General features: G+C 39.3%; 1 protein-coding gene across 1 annotated transcript in view; it reads right to left on the bottom strand.

Moving 5' to 3' along the window:
* Window positions 1-1743: 1743 nt before the first annotated feature.
* The window catches only part of LOC308439040 (cytochrome P450 3A11), a gene marked incomplete at both ends in the record, with an annotated part of 34024 nt that continues 14828 nt past the window's right edge, over window positions 1744-20939 (bottom strand). The window contains 6 exons of the mRNA XM_080940619.1: window positions 1744-1839; window positions 3587-3749; window positions 5234-5460; window positions 6009-6169; window positions 9099-9168; window positions 10053-10180. Coding sequence (XP_080796745.1) covers window positions 1744-1839; window positions 3587-3749; window positions 5234-5460; window positions 6009-6169; window positions 9099-9168; window positions 10053-10180 — 845 coding nt within the window. The remainder of the gene's footprint in view (window positions 1840-3586; window positions 3750-5233; window positions 5461-6008; window positions 6170-9098; window positions 9169-10052; window positions 10181-20939) is intronic.

The following is a 20939-nucleotide window of genomic DNA, read 5'->3' as shown; positions in this document are numbered from 1 at the left end:
AGTGTAGCACCAGATAGTTATATTTGCTCCAGTGGATGGTGCAAAACTATGTAGATAAGGGCAGCACTAGTTAGACTTAGTGGGTGGTAAACAGAAAAGAAGGCATGAAGTTGGGGAGGTACATTTGGCAAGGTATTGAAAGGAAATTGAGGGGAATGCATGAGTATATATGAAAAAATAGGTGTAAACATGAAATTATCAAAGAATACAATTTTTAATAAATTTTTTAACTATTTTTTTCTGATTCTCCCTTATTCAAATTTCTATCTTATCTCATAATATATATGAAACCTTCGGGTCATTAGGTCCTGTTCACAGGACTAAAATGTGCTGTATACAAAACTCGATGACCTAAGTAATCATCACTCTCACCCAACTGTGAGCCATGTAAGCTATGATAATTACCTACCTGAAAGACATGCCCATTTCAGCACAATATTGTGCCACTATGGCACAGATGTTATTGGAGAAACCACTCAGGTGTTAAATTTTATTTCAGGCACACTCCAGAAGATGGAATCAATAACAAATACTGTCTATGAAGCCACAAAACTGAGACTTGATATGTCATGAGATCTAGGTGAAAATCTATTAATATAAAGATACTAAATGAATGTAGCAATAAAAGAGAATCCTGATAATATACTTCTCTAGTCATAGAATAGTGCATCACCCAACCTGCATTAGAGAAATTTCTTTATGCAACAGTCAATAATTAAAGAGAAAACCTAAAACTTTCAAAGATTAAAAAAAAAACTTTGAAATGCTCAACTCTAAAGAGGTAGGTGGTGTATAGCATAATTCTCCCCTCAAAGCTCAAATGTAGAATGAAAATAATTGTAAGAGTCAGATGTAGTATATGACATTAAGGAAACAACATTTACAGACACAACATGCAGGTGTGCACACAAACTCACAGAGACTGTGACAAAATTCACACAATCTTCACAAGCTCAAATAAGAAAAAAAATCCTAGTAGTGAGGATTTCAAAGTCTATCAAAAGACACATTGTAAACTGAGAGCTTCTGAGAGGGGAAAGGCGGGTATTCTTCTATGGGATGACAATGGGTATATCAACTACACTCCAGGGCAGCCCTCAATCCCAGGAATAGCTATCCAACAAACTTGATGCCATAGTTTTTGTTTTATTTTGAAACACTGTGAGAAAATATAAAGTGTGTGGGAAAGGAGAGCAGATAGAATCTGGGAAAAGTCTGAGTAAAAGATTTAAGATGATCAAAATACATTTAATAAATCTCACAAAGAAAATAAAAAACACTTTAAAAATTGGATTTTAAAAGAGATATTTATTTATATTTCCAGTATGACTTATTGTAGACTATTGCAATTAAAACATCTGATGCTAATTCTACAATTAGAGTTATCACAATGGGTTGCCTTGTCATCAAATCATTATTGATCAAATTACAGAGACATGGTTACTATCAAAAAAAAATCAAAAGAAATTAACAGACACAACCAGATGTGGATGGAGATTGTCCCATGAGAATTAGCAAAGGCAAATATCCTGTTCTATCACTGACTTGTAATTATCTTTATATTAGTTGGTACTTTATATAGACACTGAGTAAGAAAAACAGATGTTCTACATCTTTAATCATGTGTCAAGACAAGTCAAATAAGTCCCATTTTTATCTGGAATTCAGTCAAGAGATAAATTAAAGGAATCAATGTTCTTAGACACCACCTTTCTGAAGAGCCCAAAAGAAGTCCTTGAAACGTCATGCTTCAGTTATAACTGCATCCCGTGGCACAACCTTTAGAACAATTGGTTTTTCTGGTTGAAGAAGTCCTTGTCTGCTTAATGTCAGGGGTATCTGTAATAGGGGTAGAAAAGTATTAAGAAGCAACAAATGAACCAACAAGAACCATGGAAAGTAAATGAATAAATAAGTAAATAAATAGTGTTTGGGATAATAATGCTTTGCAGGAAAAAAGTTGCATTTAATATTGTATGATGTGGCATTAATTTTCCCTTATTCTAAGGGTTGTATCAATTAGATTTTGAGAACTTACATCTAAATATGCACTAGGTAAAATTGTGATTGAGAAACTTCAGAAAATGCAATGTAAATGCTTTTTGTAAATGTCTTATTTTACTCTTTTATAATTTTAAGTACTGTACACATGATTTTGATGGAGGCATACAAACAAGATGTACATATAAATATTTAAATAAATGATATTGTTAATTTGCAATTAATGTTTTTATGAATAAAAATAATAACAGTAAGCCATATTTTCAGGCATTTATAAAAGATTTTCAATGTGAAAATTAACCTCAAAAACAATTTAGAGCTTGAGGAAAGAATAATGTGAGGTGGTATACAAATAAGATGAGCTGTCCTTCAACACACAGAGAAAAACAGTTTTTAAAAACTGGGGGTTTTTAATGACACATGCATGGTGAAAATAACCTGCAGGAACCAAAACTACAACATGGAGTAAATAAGGAAATAAACCTAGGGGGAAGATTCATTTGGAGAGTGAACAGGAACATAAAGATACATAGTTTATGGAAATATAACAACTACCTATTTTCTAGAGCAGAGCTCCTGAGAAATGACCTGGAATCACCAAGATGACCCATAAGGTAAAAATTCATCATAACATGAAACTTTTTAAAGACTTAAAGTTTACATATAAGAGTGTTTTGCCTGCACATTACATATATGCCAAAGTGGGAAATCTTAAGAGAATCCAGAGTGGAACAACAGAGTCCCTGGAATTAAACTTACAAATGGTTGTGAGCTACCATGTGGGTACTGGACACTAAACTTAAGTCCTTTCAAAGAGTAGCAAGTGATCTTAATGACTGAGACATCTCATGAGACCCAGCAACTGTCTTTTGAAACAATGATTCCCAATGCAGCATGACATGGGATGTGAGAGATGAGCTTTTAAAGCCACATTAGGGTAAGTTGTACTAGGATATCAAGAAAGACCAGACATTTTACATTTCTGATTAGTTTTTTGAGACACAAAGTCAACATTGGCTTCAAATTCACTAAGTGGCCAAGGATTTTTTGAAATTATGATGCTCTAGCCTCTAACTCCTGACTGCAAGGATTGCAGGTATGTGCCAACACAGCTTTTCCATGAAGTTCTGCGAATTAGAACCAAAGATTTGTGTATGATATGTAAGCATTTGGCCAGCTGAGAAAAATCTAAACACCATGAATGTGCTTTAAACCTCTTCTCTAATTCTAATTTACATCAACTGGTTGAAAAAACTGTGAGAGGAGGAATTCTATGAGCTCTGAATGAAGAGTACAAAACACAAAAAAAGATTGAAGACATGACCAATGCACCTCTGGATGGTAAATGATATAAAAATCTCCAATGAACATGACCAGAATTTTAAACAAAATGCATTGAATCCTGTCACACTATTCTATAATATAGAAAAAAGGCTCCTTAGTTACTACCTAGATACAAATACCTTATTTAGCCAGAAAACAAATTATTAAACCTCAAACTTGGATAATCATTTTTATACAAACAACCTCTCATTGGAAAAATGCCTCCTATAAAACACTTTATAAAGAGAATTTTCTCCCTCACCTGTGTTTCCTTACAAGGATGGAAGGAGAAGTTCTGCAGAATTTTGATGAGAGCAAGTTTCATATTCATGAGAGCAAACCTCATGCCAATGCAGTTCCTGGGTCCATTTCCAAAGGGCAGGTACACATAAGGATCAATGCTGCCCTTGTTCTCTTTGCTGAACCTGGAGACACAACAATAGATGACAAGTTCACAGAGAATAAAATCGTAAGAGCTACACATATAAAGATGCCTTTTAACATATAACCAATATACAAAGAGAATTTGTGAAAGGTTCATTGAACTTCTGCTTGCAGAAATTTGCTCTGAGAATCTTACACTAAAAGTCCATTCCATTCCCCTCAACTTATAAGATTCTCTATATGGTTGAGATAAGAAAAATGCTGTTTCAAAAATGAATCCTTGTGTGGGCACACAGTAGTGTAATAGTGGTGTTATGGTGTAGGGGAAAACAACCATTTTCTGATTGGATAGAGGGCCAATTCACTGGGGTAATTAATGTCTACAACTAAAACTTTGGTCAATATCTCATGTCTGTACACATCATCAACAAGAATGTAGTACTCATGTTTTGCTAAGTGGACATAGTATCAAAATGGCTTCTAAATATTTATCTTTACACACAAAAATTAGTGCTGATCTCAGTCTTTGTCAGGAAACCATTAGTTTGCAGTTGGAACAGTAAACACAGAAACTCATGTCTGGTAATAGTGCTAAAAAGAGATGGTGGAGACCCTCCAAAGCTCAGGAAGCATTACAAAAGAAGGGGAAGTTGGTTGTGATGCTGCACACTGGTAGGATTTGCTGAAGGGGTCAGACACATGAGGATCACAAAAGAAAAAGCAGAAAAAAATGTTGGAATCAAGGAATAAAATAAGTGCTGTCAAGTATTATCTTCTAGACATGATGTGCCCATTGCACTCATGAACTGACAGTAGCTGTTAATAACTACATAAGACTAGACACATCATCAATACATCCTGGAGCAAAAGGGAGCCCGTGAGATGCAAACTCCCTAAAGAAGTGCTGGTAATAAATGTTTGGTGCACAGGAGAATCATTTCTTTAGTGGTTTAGCTCAATGATGAGCTGACCATTCCCAGTCTTTAACTCATACAACTATATTTATGCAAGCAACCCTAATAAAACTCACAAGTCACAAAAAATTAACAAAATAAAAGAGGAGGAAGACTGAATGAAGATAGACAGAGATTCCACATGATTGGGAGAAAAAAAGAGTCAAGGCAATGTGAGGAGAAAATGACAGAATGCATTATCCATTCATGTGTCAAAAAAATAAAAAGGAACTACAAAGAAAGTACATCTTTAAACACTATAAAACTATCCAATATAATACTATGTTCCAACTCTAAAAGCACATTTCATTTAGGCTACAGGAAAAGTGGGTTCCTGACTCACACTTGAGTGTTTTATTAACTATTTGAAAAGGAGGAAAATATTCTGTGTTTAAATGGTCTTATTTTCTTCCCCCTCTCACTTCATATCTCTTCTCTTTTCCTTTTCTATGTCATTCTCACAAAGTAGGAATGGATGCAAAGCATACTAAAATCATCTTATTATAAGAGAAACCATACCATACACAGGTATGCATAGTGTGACCCATTTCCTTCTCCTGTGGTACTGGTACCTTTCAGGACGGAATTCCTCAGGTTCAGGCCAGTGCTGTGGGTCATGCTGAAGAGCATAAGTTGGAATCATCACTATTGACCCTTTGGGGATAAACAAACCATGGATTTCAACATCTTTTTTACAGACTCTCTCAAGTCTATTACCAATTGGATACAATCTGAGGGTTTCATTCACCACCATATCCAGGTACTCCATCTCCATCACAATATCATAGGTGAGAGGAGCCTGGGAAGAAATAAAAAGGTTTCTGCTGAGAGTTTCGATTAACTTTTAACTGTGTCTAGTATTGAATTCTCAGAATCCCCAAACTCAAGTATATACATACATAAATACATCCATAAATACATACATACAAAAATGTTTTTTAAAAAAAACACCTGATTTGAAAGAAGGCTCAGTGATGTGAATACTAGTGCATAGTCAAACACAAATTTACAAACACACACATTCACCCAAAAATGTATACATACATAAACACACAACATGCACATATTAACCATCAATCACATATTCTCTCTCTGTCTCTGTCTCTCTCTTTCTGTCTCTCTCTCTTTCTGTCTCTCTACCCTCTCTCACAACTCTCTCACTCTCCCCCACCTCTCACTCCCTCCCCCCCCCCTCTCTCTCTCTCTCTCTCTCTCTCTCTTTCTCTCTGTCACACACACACACACACACACACACACACACATATACACACACAAACACCACTATGGGTGACATAAATATGTCTTTGTTGAGGTTTTTTCCTTGTTCCTCCTACACTATCCACTCACCTTATTGGGCAGAGCCCTGTCGATCTCCTCCTGCAGTTTCTTCTGGATGTCAGGGTGAGTGGCCAAGGAATACAGGACAAAGGAAAGTGTGATGCTGGTGGTTTCATAGCCAGCAAAAATAAAGATAATTGACTGTGCTGTGATCTCCATGTCAGTCAGGGCTGGAAGTAAGAAAACATCTCAGGTAAGAATTGTCAGGATGGACTATCAAGGAGGAGATGAGGAGAAAATCCAATGAGCCCCTATGTTCCTAGAGAGGCTATGGAGATGTCATTTAGTAACTCCGAGACTGTCTTCACTGTGACAGCCTCATGAAATATCCAGAAAAGCAGTATGCTTCAGGCAGGTTGTCCCAAAGTTTCTGCTACTCCTCATCATCCCAGTGGGAAGCTACAAGACATGGTTTTTCCTATTTGTAAAATTTATTTTTATTTATGAATATTTCTGTATCTGGGAGTAAGTGCCATGTGTGTGTAGGGTGCCATGTGTGTGTAAATGGAGGCCAGCAGATGGCACTGTAGGCCACAGAGATAGAGTTACAGTCAGTTGTATATCAGCTACCACAAAGGCTGCAATTATGTTGTTGATAAATTCGTTCTCCCAATTAGTTTAAGTTTTTACTACTAAACTGAAACTGGACTATAAATCCACAATCAGTGGCTATTTTTAAAATAATGTTTATTTTAGCAATCAAAAATGAGAATGAAGGCCTGAAGATATGAAGCTCAGTAGCTGGGGTACGGGTAGAGGTATGAAGCCTTGGGTCCAGTCCCCAGCACTTTTTACAGCAGACATGGTTATGTTTGTGTTCTGTGTTACACTAGAAGATTGACTGGAGACAAGAGAGCCAGTGATGGAAGAATTTGGCTTCTAGGCAACAAGCAAATCATCTGCTCAAGGAATGAACATGGACAGCTGCCTAGAAGCTCACTTATTGTTATAAACAAGGCACACTTGGTAGGTCAGTTTCCACAAAACAAAAATTCAAATCAGACAGAGGACTTGTCCACAAAGACCCAACACCTAGGCAATTCTATGTCATAGGAAGCTTCCTTTTGTGAAGCATTTTTCCACACTAAGTAATAAAAGGCCCTCAGAATAAATCCAAAGAACACAATAAAATCTAAGATGATAATCAAGGACAGAAGGCTACTTCAAGGCTAAGGTGCCATCATTCCACATTGAGGCAGATACAACAGTTCTGTGAAAACTATGCTACATGATAGCACACACCTGTAGTCTCAGGAGTTAAAGGTCATTCTCAGGAACTTCGTGAATTTGGGTAAACCTGGACTACATGGCCCTTGTGGCAAAATGGTGAGGAGTTCTAGTAGAATTTGAAGTTAGCTGATGACATGAAATGGTTTCAAGTGGGCAAACAGGAGAGGACTCGGAACACAGAATACCTGGTTACTTTAAACAGTAAACGGAGGAATCCAAAAAATCATACTGCTACATATAACAAAGTGTGGGGGGAATAATTTATTGGGTAAGAATAAAATAGTCTTTTTCCATTAGCTACTGATGCACACGTGTGTGGAGCTGACATGCAGTGCTTGGGTCAGGAATCCGTTGAGATCAGTTGAAGCCCCGATACTGATTATGAAAGTACTCATGAAATGGTAGGTGTTTTCTGAAGTCCTGAATTGTGAGCCCACTCTGCCTGAATACCACTCCAGTGTGGCATCCTACAAAACTCTAACCATTCCCCAAGTCCCGCATTCACAGGAGAAGATGTTGTAGACTCCAGCCAGATTAGCCACTCCCTAAGTCCCTCCCCAGCACACACACTTAGCACTAGAAAAACAACTATGGCCAATCTCAGAGGCAAACAAATGCTAAGCAGGTGTTTGGATCCCAGGCTGTTTAAAAAGGACCAAATAATAAAAAGAGAAGGGGGAAAATAAAGCACACCTGTTGAAACCTTCTCTTTGGTTTTGGCTTTTTTTGTACTCAGTGAATGCCCTAATCAAGAGCATTATCACTGGCTCTGCACTGTTTCTGAGAGTCCCCTTGTAAAAATCCAGGTGGGACAGCACACCCATATTACCAAAACACTGTGAATGGCTGGGACCTCCAGGCAGCAGGCTTATCTCCTGTAATTAAAAGACCCTGTCTCAAAAAAGAAAGCAGAGAGCAATTGAGCAAGACACTGTGTGCCTTTATCTGTATCTATACATACACCTAGGGTTGCACATGTGCACATACTACAGGACATGTATGTACTACAAAAAAAGATTTTTAAAAACTTTAATTTTTTTTGATGATTTTTGAAGACAGGGTTGCTCTGTGTAGCCCTGCCTGTTCTGGCATCCATGATGTAGACTGGGCTGCCATTGAACTCACAGAGATCCACCTATTTCTGCCTTCCTAGTGCTAGAATTTAAGGCATGCTCCAGCACTGCCGAACTATGAATGATTCTTAAGTACATAAAAGAATGAAGAGGACCAGTGCATTTATTCAAATATTTTTTCCATAAGTTAATTACACAACACACAAAGGAAAAGTAAATCTTTCCATGAATTTGAATACAGAAGTCTGTTCACTAGGGGATCTCCAGATTTGGATACATGTCCTCTGACTCCTTGTTTAGACACAGATGTCTAGGGAGGGCATGGAGACTGTGCTGGGAAAATCACAAACAGCACTTGTGCTCACCCAGGTAACAAAGAGGCAAGTGGAGAGGTCCATCATGGCCACTTTCACATTAGGAGTAAACTTTTGCTCATGGTACATGACCTGAACGAGATCAAGACTCTCAAAACTTCCAGCATGGATGGGCCAGACTCTCTCTGAGCTCTGTTCTTTGCTAAGGAACAATTGGAAGGTAATAGGTATGGAGGGAGGGTGTGGACACTGGTACATTACTCATGTGGCAGTGGATGGACCCACAGCCATTCTTATATGGTCATCATCAGCTGGATTCTATGGGGGAGTCCAGAAAATTCTGTGATTATAAGAGCCATATCTGTTTTTCTACAATGTAGCAGAGGTATCTTTCTCCTAGAAAAGCCTGACTATATATATTCTCGTCAACCCACCCCCACTAGAGAGCTTCCTTGTCCATAGACAATGAAAGGCTTGCTTACCTTTATGAGACTCTTTGTCTTTGGGGTTACTATGAGTGTTCATCATCAGCTGAAGAAGATCTACTCGGTGCTGAAAGCAGAAAGAAAAGATGCAAAAAATGGAAGGTCAATGGTAAGGTCAGAGGTCAGAGAGGGATCAGGAGTACAGAACCTTAACTTTCTTATTTTGAGGAAGTGGTTCCCTTAAATTCAAAACTGTGGATACAATTGTTTGAGTCAAGGAACAAAAGCAAGAGCAGATAAACTAGAAAGAACTGGCTTCTACTAACTACATTTACAGTGGATTGCAATAGATAAAATTTTAAGCAATCACTTTTATACTTTGAAATCATTTTTGAGGAGGAGTAAAATAGTATTTCCTTTTTAATAATTTGTATTTGGTATTTGAAAGTCTTATTTATGAAAACAAATAAATATGGTCATTTCAACCACACAGTTTTCTCCATTCAATTACTTCTGTATCATCTGAAACATTTTTCCTCCACACTCCATGCCAACTTCTTCATTGCCCACAGAATCCAGCTAATGATGTACTCAAATGCATGGCTGTGGAGCCATCCACTGCTACATGAAAAGGCTACCAGTGTCTACACCCTCCCTCCACAGCTATCAACTGCTTATTGTTCTTCAACCATGTACAGAGCTTGGAGATGTCCTGGCCCATCTGAGCTGGAGTTTTGACAGTCTTAATTTGTGCAGGTCTTGTACCATGTCAAATTTTTCAGTCCTTATGCAGGATATTCTAGTTTTCATTCTTGTTACTTAGTGTTGATGCCTAGCTCATTACCAATCAATTATTAAATATTCAACTTCTCCATCCCAAGAAAATATAAATATTCTTGCTCTGCATGTGTAAATTTAGGCTATTCTATCAACCATTAGCATGCATCTCAAATGTTTACAGCCCAACATCTTATCAAACTGTGAACTTATCATGAAATCATCATTTATTACCTTCTGTTTAGAATCCAGGCGGGTTTCCTTCATTTTGTACACAAATTTTTTGAAAAATTCTATTGAATCTTTTGGGAATACACTGATATTTAACATCTCATATATTGATGTGAGGGATGGAAAAAGTACTGAAAAAGGAAAAATAAATTTTAATGAAAATGCAAGTGTCAACTTAAAAAAAAAAGAAACTTAAAGCAATCCCAAGAATAAGTCACCAGTGTCTCAACATTAAGCCATCTCTCTCTCTCTCTCTCTCTCTCTCTCTCTCTCTCTCTCTCTCTCTCTCTATCTCTATCTCTATCTCTATCTCTATCTCTATCTCTATCTCTGTTTCTCTCTCTCTGATCTTGCTCACTCTGGGTCAGCACTATACTGCAGCTTCCACACTCTGGAATAAGAAAAGTTGCAACCTGACTCTTAAGTTAAATCTGCTACAGTAGTCTATGTGAATTCACAAAGAAAATACAGGGCCATTAGATGGCTCAACAGCTAAACATTCTGCAGTTGAGCCTACAAACCTGAGTATGATCCTTGGATCCCACTGTGAAAGGAAATGTGTGCTCTGATCAACACATGCCACACAAACACCAAATCATACAGGCACACAAAGATCAGCCAAGGCTACACAGAGAAATACTGTCTCAAAGTCTCCCCCCAAAAAGAAACAAAACCCAAGCATAAAGGCAGGTGGGCAAAAAGCATGAAGAAGCTTTGGCACATTCCAATGACTCAGACTGAGACACTGCTTTGGGACAATGGAAGAACTATCCCTGATCTGGACTTTGAAATGCAGAGACAGAGCTGGGTCACATCCATCTGGACTCAGGGACTGTTCACAGACTGCTAAGCACACAGAAGAGCCTCAGAAGCACTCTACAACCTGAGCACAGGTGAGCCTCCACTTCCTCTCCACTGACAATCTAGGGAGAGGCTTCCAGGAACTCACAGGGTACAGGTAGTGTGCTGTGCTGACTCTGAACTGTCTGTTCTGGCCCAGAGACAGAGATGGGCCACAGCAGTCAGGACTCACTGCCAGCCCTCAGAAAGCTGAACACCCAGGAGCAATTTCCCTATCAACCCCACAGACCCACTGAAGAAACAAGCTCCAGTCAGAGACATCAAGATCACCTAACATCACAGATAACAAGATGGCAAAAGGCAAGTACAAGAACCTAAGAAATGGAAACCAAGACAACCAGGCAACATCAGAACCCAGTACTCCCACCACAGCAAGTAGTGGAAATCTTGACACACCAGACAAAAACAAGATATTAACTTAAAATCATACATCATGCTAATGATGGAGAACTTCAAGAAGCACATCAATAACTCCCTTAAACAAATAGAAGAGAAAACATATAAACAAGTCAAAACCCTTAAAAGAAAAACAAAATAATAATTTAAAGAGCTAAAGAAAAATACAACCAAACAGGTGAATGAATTGAAAACATAAATAGAAACAATAAGAAATCGAAAAAGGGAAAAGCCCTGGAGATTAAAAAAAAAAAAAAACTAAAAATGAGATCAGGAGTCAAAGATAAAAGCATCACCAACAGAATACAAGAGATGAAAGAGAGGATCTCTTGGGAGAAAAATAACATAGAAAACATTTTCATCTGAGAAAATACAAATATCAAAAAGCTTCTAAACCAAAACATCCAGGATATCCAGGACACAATGAGGAGACCAATCCTAAGGGAGAGAGAAGATTCCCAACTAAAAGGCCTGCTAAATATCTTCAACAAATTAAGAGAAGAAAACTTTCCTAAACTTAAGAACAAGATGGCCATGAAAATGCAAGAAGCCTACAGAACTCCAAATAGATTACACCAAAAAAAGAAACTCCTTCTGAAACATAATAGTCAAAACACTGAATGTTCAAAAAAAAAAAGAAAGAAAGAAAGAAAGAAAGAAAGAAAGAAAGAAAGAAAGAAAGAAAGAAAGAAAGAAAGGAGTTCCTCTAGGAAGCGGAGTCCAGTTACACATTATGGTTTGCTGTAACCCAGAAGAAAATGGGTTTGATCAAGATGGATTATTGGATAGGCTCAAAAGGAAGGGAGTAGCACTAGTAGAAGGTGTGGCTTTGTTGGAAGAAGTGTGTCACTCTGGGGATGGCCTTGGAGACACTCCTCCTAGCTGCCTGAGGATGCTCAGTCTGTTCCTGGCTTCCTTTGGATGAAGATGTAGAACTCTCAGCTCCTCCTGCACCATGCCTATGTGGATGCTGCCATGCTTCTGCCTTGATACTGGACTGAACCTCTGAACCTGTAAGCCAGCCTCAATTAAATGTTTTTATTTATGAGAATTTGCTTTGTCATGATGTCTGTTCACAGCAATAAAACACTAACAAAGACAATGAGGTATTAAAAGCTGCTTCATCATGCATTCATATATAAGAACTTGCAGCCAAACGTTTGGCGTGAAAGTAGTAAACTTAGTATTGATTTTACAAAGGATTATTTGCACTGTTAAAAATTAGTTTTGCTTTTCCAAAATTGTGGTTATGCTCTAATGTTACAAACAAATCTTTAAAATTATGGTAAAACTGCCTGTGTTCCATTGGATGCAGTTTGCAGTTTGATCACAGGCTCAAGATTTTAACTCACATATTTGTAATTAAGGAAAAACATCAGGCAGGTAGAGATTGTTGCAGCTTTTTGAAGGGTTGGTGAGGATGTGGAACTTAGGAGAATATTACAGCCTGATTTACCACTTCGGCTGCCATTCCAACGAATTATCGTAGATTTAAAAGATTGCTTTTGTGCTGTTCCTTTGCATCCTCATGATTGTGGAGGAGTTGCTTTTTGCTTGTCTGCTTGTGGTTTTGAAGAGCCCTTGAGGCAATGGGTGTTTTCAAAAAGTTTCGCCTCAGAGAATGACTGATATTCTTTTATTGTTTTGCTGCTGCCTCAATGGCTGGACATTAGGACTTAAAATCCTCAATGTTTACTGTTGTAGATGCCTTGTTAACTAGAGTTTTTGCTTTTATAGTGAGCTCTTTAATTTTTGGAAGTGGTTGTTGCTCCAGAAAAGGATCCAAATAATTGGGTTATCAGTCATCCTAGTCCCCCTCTACAGTTAACTGAGAGATGAAAAGTTTTGCAGAAAATATAGAGGAAACAACAGATATTATATAGATTATGATCAATTGTTGACTGTCTGTATTTTTGCCTTACACCACAGCAGTCCTTTTGGCAAAAGAAACCATTAGTGTAAATTCGCCTTTTTTCTTCTTTAAGTAAAGTTTTAACATCCTATTATGTAACCTTTGCTGTGTTAATATGAAACTGTATGATAGAATCATGAAGATATTTTTTAAAAGGGAATATCTTAACCTGATGAAATATGTGTTCCTTAGTCTAAAAAGCAATTAAATTGGTTATTACTAAAAGAAAGAAAGAAAGAAAGAAAGAAAGAAAGAAAGAAAGAAAGAAAGAAAGGAAGGAAGGAAGAAAGGAAGGAAGAAAGAAAGGAAGAAAAAAGACAGAAAGAAAGAAAGAATACTAAGGGTGGTGAGGGAAAAAGAATAAGTAACAAATTGTGGGGCGCCGCCTTCACATTCTCCATTACAAGATGGCGCTGATATCCGGCTGGAGTTAGCAGTAAACAAGTCATGTGCGCACATGCTGGGTAACTTGCCACTCCTTGAGCTCTGCCTCTCCCGTGGCGTCATATGGCCTGATGAGTTTCAACCAATCAGGGGGCTCCACGTCCAAGGCAAGGACTGATTCCTATATAAGGGGACGGGCTAGATAGTTCGTGGTCTTCGCTTCTACTTGATGTAAGCTTATGCTCTGCCTCTCGAGAGCATTAAAGCTTTACCACAGAAGAATCCTATTTTGTGTGCCGCGTCGTTCTTGCTGGCAAGACTGTTGCGCGGGACATCTGGTGCCTGAACCCAGGAACTCGACCACTCCATCGTCTGCACCACAGAAGACCCCCTGTCTTCGGGAAGGGAGGATCCAGAACTGCGGGAAGATAAGTTCGGCAAGGTATGTCTGACCCTGGATCTTTCTTTAAATTTGGTTTAAATCTTCCACGGCCTGGGAAGGGTCCATAGAGGCTCTGGTCTTTGTCAGTGCAGTTTTTATTCTCTTCCTCTTAATTTCCTCTTGTGTCCAACGGGGCTAGGGTTAGTTTTGTGCTTACTTGCCTTTTAGTTTCACCTTGTGCCGCAACGTAAATAAGCCTCAGGCATCACATCGCTATGATGGGCTCTTCACACTCGACCGTTACAGCCCTGCAGTCAATTCTTAAGCAGAGAGATCTAAAATTGCCCACCCGCATCTTACAGCATTTCTTAAAAGAGGTAGAACGTGCTGCCCCTTGGTTTGCGGTCTCTGGGTCTCTCTCACCAGCCTCATGGAAAAAATTGGGTAGAGATTTAGACTGTGTGCAGACTGCCAGAGACCTCGGGCCTGGGACCATGGCCATTTGGAGGATGGTACAAAATTATTTAAAAGATGATAGTTGTAGGCCCGCTATCGCTGCGGGGCAAGAGGCATTGAGTGGAGTCCAGGATAGACTATCAGAAGCTGAACAGAGTGAGAGGGTGGGCGTGCGCCAGAAAAGATATTTCCCCCCTAAGGAAAAAGGACCTCCAGGTACGCTGCACAGCGGGAGAGTTGTTACCCACAAACCTTCAGATTTTCATTCCCTTATGCCCTCTAATATTAAGAAAAGGAGAGTCAGCTTGTACCCTGTAGAAGACCTTGAGGCTCTTAACATTGATAGCCTCGATGATGATGATGATGAGCGAGAAGGCTTAGACCCAAAAGAAGAAGCAGAGCTAGATAAAGAAGCTGCTAGATATGAGGAAGAGAGGTATCACCCTGATGAGCGGCGCAGACCTCTGCGTGCGCCATTAGCCGTTCCAACAGCACCTCCTTTACCGACAGCCCCTCCTCCTTGTGAGACACGCGCACCTTTAAAAGCCTTCTCATTCCTCCCAGAGAGAGTAAGGAGACAGGTGCATCTTGCATTATGCCACAAAAATTTGATGATTTTAAAAGAGGCATTTCCTATATTGTTACAGGCCCTAAAAAGTAAGGGCCTATATATTGCCACAGAAAAGGTCCAGATTTCTGATACCGGTCAATTCCTAGGGTCTGTGGTATTCCTGATAAGATTGACCCTCAAAAGCTCGAGATAAGAAGAGATCACCTCCACACTCTTAATGATCTTCAAAAATTACTGGGAGACATCAATTGGCTTAGACCTTTTCTTAAGATTCCTTCTGCTGAACTTAAACCCTTATTTGATATTCTAGAAGGAAATCCTCATGTATCCTCACCTAGAAGTTTGACCCCGCAAGCAGAAAGAGCATTACAGTTGGTAGAAGAGGCTATACAAGATGCACAATTGGCTTGCATAGATTATGATAAACCTTTTTCATTATGTGTTTTTAAAACGAACAGACTCCCTACTGCTGTGCTTTGGCAGCAAGGACCATTATTGTGGGTACATCCTAATGCCTCGCCAGCTAAAATAATTGACTGGTATCCAGATGCTGTGGCACAATTGGCGCTGAGGGAACTAAAATTTGCAATCACACATTTTGGCACTGAACCACATTTGCTAATTGTTCCCTATAATGCCATACAGGTTTCCACTATTGCTGCCACTTCGAATGATTGGGCTATCTTAGTCACCTTCTTTTCGGGGAAAAATAGATAATCATTACCCAAAACACCCATTTTTACAGTTTGCTTTAACCCAACCTGTAGTTTTTCCCAAAGTAACGTCCTGTAGTCCCCTAAAAGAAGGGTTAGTGATTTATACTGATGGTTCCAAGACCGAATTGGGGGCTTTTGTGGTTAATGGACAGATCTATTCGAGGCAATATACAAAAGCCTTTCCACAGGTGGTAGAATGTCTAGAGGTTCTTGAGGTCTTACAACGTTTCTCAGAACCTATAAATATAGTGTCTGATTCATCTTATGTTGTTAATGCTGTCAATCTGCTTGAGGCGGCTGGCATTATTAAACCATCTAGCAAAGTTGCCTCAATTTTTGCGCAAATTCAAAACTGCCTTCTAATCAGAAGATCACCCTTTTATATTACTCACATTAGAGCTCATTCTAGATTGCCAGGACCTATGACTCAAGGCAATAATTTGGCAGACAGGGCTACAAAAATGATTACTATAGCCATGTCTTCGCCTCTAGAGGCTGCTAAAAGTTTTCACAAAGACTTTCATGTAACTTCTGAAACTCTGCGACACCGCTTTTCCATTTCCCGAAAACTGGCTCACGATATTGTTGTCAATTGCCAAAATTACAGTCAGTTTCTGCCTGTGCCCCACTCTGGAGTTAATCCTCGGGGCATCCAACCTATTCAAATATGGCAAATGGATGTTACCCATGTCTCCTCTTTTGGTAAGCTGCAATATGTACATGTATCCATTGACACCTGTTCGGGTATAATTGCAGCCACTCCCTTATCTGGAAAAAAGGCCTCACATGCCATCCAACATTGTTTGGAGGCTTGGAGTGCCTGGGGTAAACCAGAGTTCTTAAAGACAGATAATGGACCTTCTTTTACCGCACAAAAATTTCAACAATTTTGTAGCCAGATGTGACTCATTTTACAGGTTTGCCGTAAAATCCACAAGGACAAGGTATTGTGGAACGTGCTCACCGCACCCTTAAATCATATCTAATAAAACAAAAAGGGGGAATTATGCAGGCTTTGCCCCCTGTGCCTAGGACCGCAGTATCCATAGCACTAATCACCTTAAATTTTTTAAATCTTGATGACCATGGCCATACGGCGGCTGAAAGGCATTGCCTACCCATGGACAAACCAAGAGAGATGGTGAAATGGAAAGATGTCATAACTAATAAATGGAAAGGACCGGATCTTGTGTTGATCAGATCCAGGGGAGCTGTTTGTGTTTTTCCTCAGGATGAAATAATCCCTTCTGGGTCCCCGAGAGGCTCACTCGAAAAATGGTGGAGACTCCTGATGACAGCCCTGTTCCTGATGCTTTGGAACCAGAGAGTCAGAGGAGAGGCAAAATGGGCAATTCTGTCGGCATTCCTGAAACCAATTCCAGTAGAACATGATGCTTCAGTCTTCCCTGAGTTTTTCACCACTGATATCAACTTGGGTGGGGGTGGGACTCTTTGGAGCAATCCTTTGCTGCGGACTTGTGTTGCTTCTCTGGCTGGTTTGTAAGCTCAAGGCCCAAACAAAAAGAGAGACAAGGTGGTTATTGCCCAAGCGCTTGTCGCTCTGGAACATGGAGCATCAGCCGATATCTGGTTGTCTATGCTTAAGCAGTAGGTCACTGGCCAGACAGCTCTTGCACTCCTAGAACTTCAGTTCATTGCACAGGATTAGAGTGTCTGGTTTGAGCAGCCCATGAGGGATGCCGAGCAAAGCATCACACTGAGAGCCCCTTGTCGCGGGATATCTCTGGGAGATATGTCATTTTGCATGAGGGTTGCCTGCCCCAGTGTCCCTCCCTCAGAAAAACAGCAGAATGGCAGGTCAAGAGTACTACGGGCTACAAAAAGCCTAGCAGTTACTCCTGTACATGGTCTTTATACACCTTAATGAGGATTTGACTTTTATCTCTGCCCTCCTAATATGGGTGTCCTACTTAGCTTAAAGAATAAAAGAAAGGGGGAGATGTGGGCGCCACCTGCACATTCTCCATTACAAGATGGTGCTGACATCCGGCTGGAGTTAGCAGTAAACAAGTCATGTGCGCACATGCTGGGTAACTTGCCACTCCTTGAGCTCTGCCTCTCCCGTGGCGTCATATGGCCTGATGAGTTTCAACCAATCAGGGGGCTCCACGTCCAAGGCAAGGACTGATTCCTATATAAGGGGACGGGCTAGATAGTTCGTGGTCTTCGCTTCTACTTGATGTAAGCTTATGCTCTGCCTCTCGAGAGCATTAAAGCTTTACCACAGAAGAATCCTATTTTGTGTGCCGCGTCATTCTTGCTGGCGAGACGGTTGCGCAGGACAACAAATAAAGGCAGAACAATCATAATTACACCAGAATTCTCAGCAGAGACTATGAAAGCTAGAAGATCTTGGACAGACATCTTGCAGAGCCTAAAAGAACACCAATGCTAGCCCAGGCTATTTTACCTATCAATACTCTCAATTATCATAGATAAGGAAACAAAGTATTCCAGACAAAACCAAATTTACACAGTACACAAAAACAGCCCTACAAAGGAAAATAGATGGAAAGTTCCAACATAAGGAAGGAAACTACACCCTAGGAAAAGCAAGAAAATAATTTTCTTGCAACAAAATGAAAAGAAAAACACACAAACACAATTATACCTTAAAAACAAAATAACAGAAAATAACAATGCTTATTTCTTAATATTTTTTAACATCAATGGACTCAATAACCTAATAGAAACATATAGACTATCAGAATGGATATGTAAAAAGGATCCAGCATTATGATGCATACAGGAAATTCATCTCAGCAAAAAGGACAGACACAAACTCAGAGTAAAAGGCTAGGAAAAAACTACTCAAGCAAATGGTCCCAAAAAACAAGCTGGAGTAGCCATTCTAATATTAAATAAAATAGATTTTTTTAACCAAAAGTGATCAAAAAAGATAAGGACACTAATTACTCATCAAATAAAAAGTCAATCAGGATGAACTCTCAATCCTGAACATCTATGCTACAAAAAATAGTCTACAAAATAGAAACAGGAGGAACTCTACCCAGCTTGTTCTTCAAAAAGCCATCAATTCTTACATCCTTGTACAAAACTCAAGTTCAAGTGGATTATGTGGACCTCCACATAAATCAAGGTATACTGAAAGTATTCCAAGAGAAAATAGGCACAGGTCAATTTGTTTCTGAACAGAACACCAATGGTTTATACTCTAAAGTCAAGAATCAACAAATAGAACATCAAGAAAATACAGTTACTGAAGGCTAAGAACACTGTCAAGAAAACAAAAGAGCAACCAACAGATTGGGAAATGGTCCTTACCAATCCTACATCTAATAGAGGTCTAATATCCAATATCTACAAAGAACTCAAGAAGAGAATCAAATAATCCTACTAAAAATGGGGTACAGAACTAAACAAAGACTTCTCAACTGAAGAATATTGAATGGCTGAGGAGCACCTAAAAAATGCTCAACATCTCTAGTCATCAGGGAAATGCAAATCAAAACAACCCAGAGAGTCCACCTCACACCAATCAGAAGAGCTAAGATCAAAATCTCAGGAGACAGCAGATGCTGGTGAGAATGTAAAGAAAGAGGAACATTCCTCAATTGTTCGTGGGATTTCAAGCTGATACAACCACTCCTGAAATCAGTTTGGCAGTTCCTCAGAAAATTGGACATCGTACCACCTGAAAACCCAGCTCTTCAATTCCTGGGCATATACCCAAAAGACCCTCCAACATATGACAAGGACACATGCTCCACCATGTTTATAGCATCCTATTTATTATAGCCAGAAACTGAAAAGAACCAATATGTCCTTTGCCAGAATAATAGATACAGAAATTGTGGTACAATTACACAATGGGGTACTACTTGCTCTTAGAAATAATGACGTTATTAAACTCCTAGGCAAATGGATGGAACTAGAAACTATCATCCTGAGTGTGGTAACTCAGTCACAAAAGAACACACATGGTATGCACTCACTGATAAGCGGATACTAGCCCCCAAAAGCTCTGAATATCAAAGAAACAATCCACAGACCTTAGAAGCTCAAAAAGAAATAAAGCCAAAATGTGGATGCCTCAGTCCTTCTTAGAAGGGAAAAGAAAGCATTCACCAGAGGAAATACAAGGTTGAATAGAGGAACAGGGATTGAAGAAAAAAACTTTCAGAAATTGCCTCAACTGGATATCTACCCCATATGCACCCACAAAACCCAAGCACTATTGCTGATGCCAATAAGTGCTTACTGGTAGGAACCAGATATGGATGCCTCCTCAGGGGCTCTTCCAGAGTCATACAGATACAGTTGAGGATGCTTGCAGTTAACCATCGGACTGAACATGGGGACCACAATAAAAGAGCTAGAGAAAGAACTGAAGGAGCTGAAAGGGCTTACAACCTCATGGGAAGAACAACATAATCAAATAACCAAACACTCCACAACTCCCATGGACTAAAACACCAACAAATAAGTACACATGGACAGACGCATGGCTCCAGTTGCATATGTAGCAGAGGATAGCATTGTCTGGCATCAATGGGAGAAGAGGCATTTGGTCCATTAAATGTGTGTTTTCCCATTGTAGGGAAATGGCAAGTCACTGAGGTGGAGAGAATGATTGGGAAAGAGAGCACCTTCATGGAAGCAAGGGGAGAGGGAGGGAGGAAAAGAGCAGGGAGTGGGGAAGTGATAAAATTTGAAATGTAAATACAAAGAATATCCAATAATATATTTTTAAAATCAGGAAAAATAGAAAATCAAATATTCTCCCTCACTTCCAGATTCTTGTCTATATGAATAAATGTTTTAAAAAGTTCTAAATATTGATATCATCTAACATAAAAGCAGATACATAGGACAATATTAGGTGACAAGGATGGAATGTAGGCAGAAGGACATGTGAGATGTGTATGGAAATATAATAGAAAGTTAATAAAACACAAAATGACACACCGTGGTTTGTTGTACCCAGAAATGTATAGATAAAGATAGATATAGTGATAGATATAGGGGTAGAGGGAGGGAGAGAGGGAGAGAGAGAGAGAGAGTGAGAGAGAGAGAGAGAGAGAGAGAGAGAGAGAGAGAGAGAGAGAGAGAGAGAGAGAGAAACAGTTAGCACTCCCAGAAGAACAAGGTTTAATACCAGCATCCACATAGTTTCTTTGAACAATATATATAACACCAGTTCAAGGAAATACAAGATCCCCTTATGGAA

The sequence above is a fragment of the Micromys minutus genome, assembly GCF_963924665.1.
Source record: "Micromys minutus genome assembly, chromosome: 29".
In the NCBI taxonomy this organism is placed as follows: Eukaryota; Metazoa; Chordata; class Mammalia; order Rodentia; family Muridae; genus Micromys; species Micromys minutus.
This window is presented reverse-complemented; position numbering and strand designations above follow the sequence as displayed.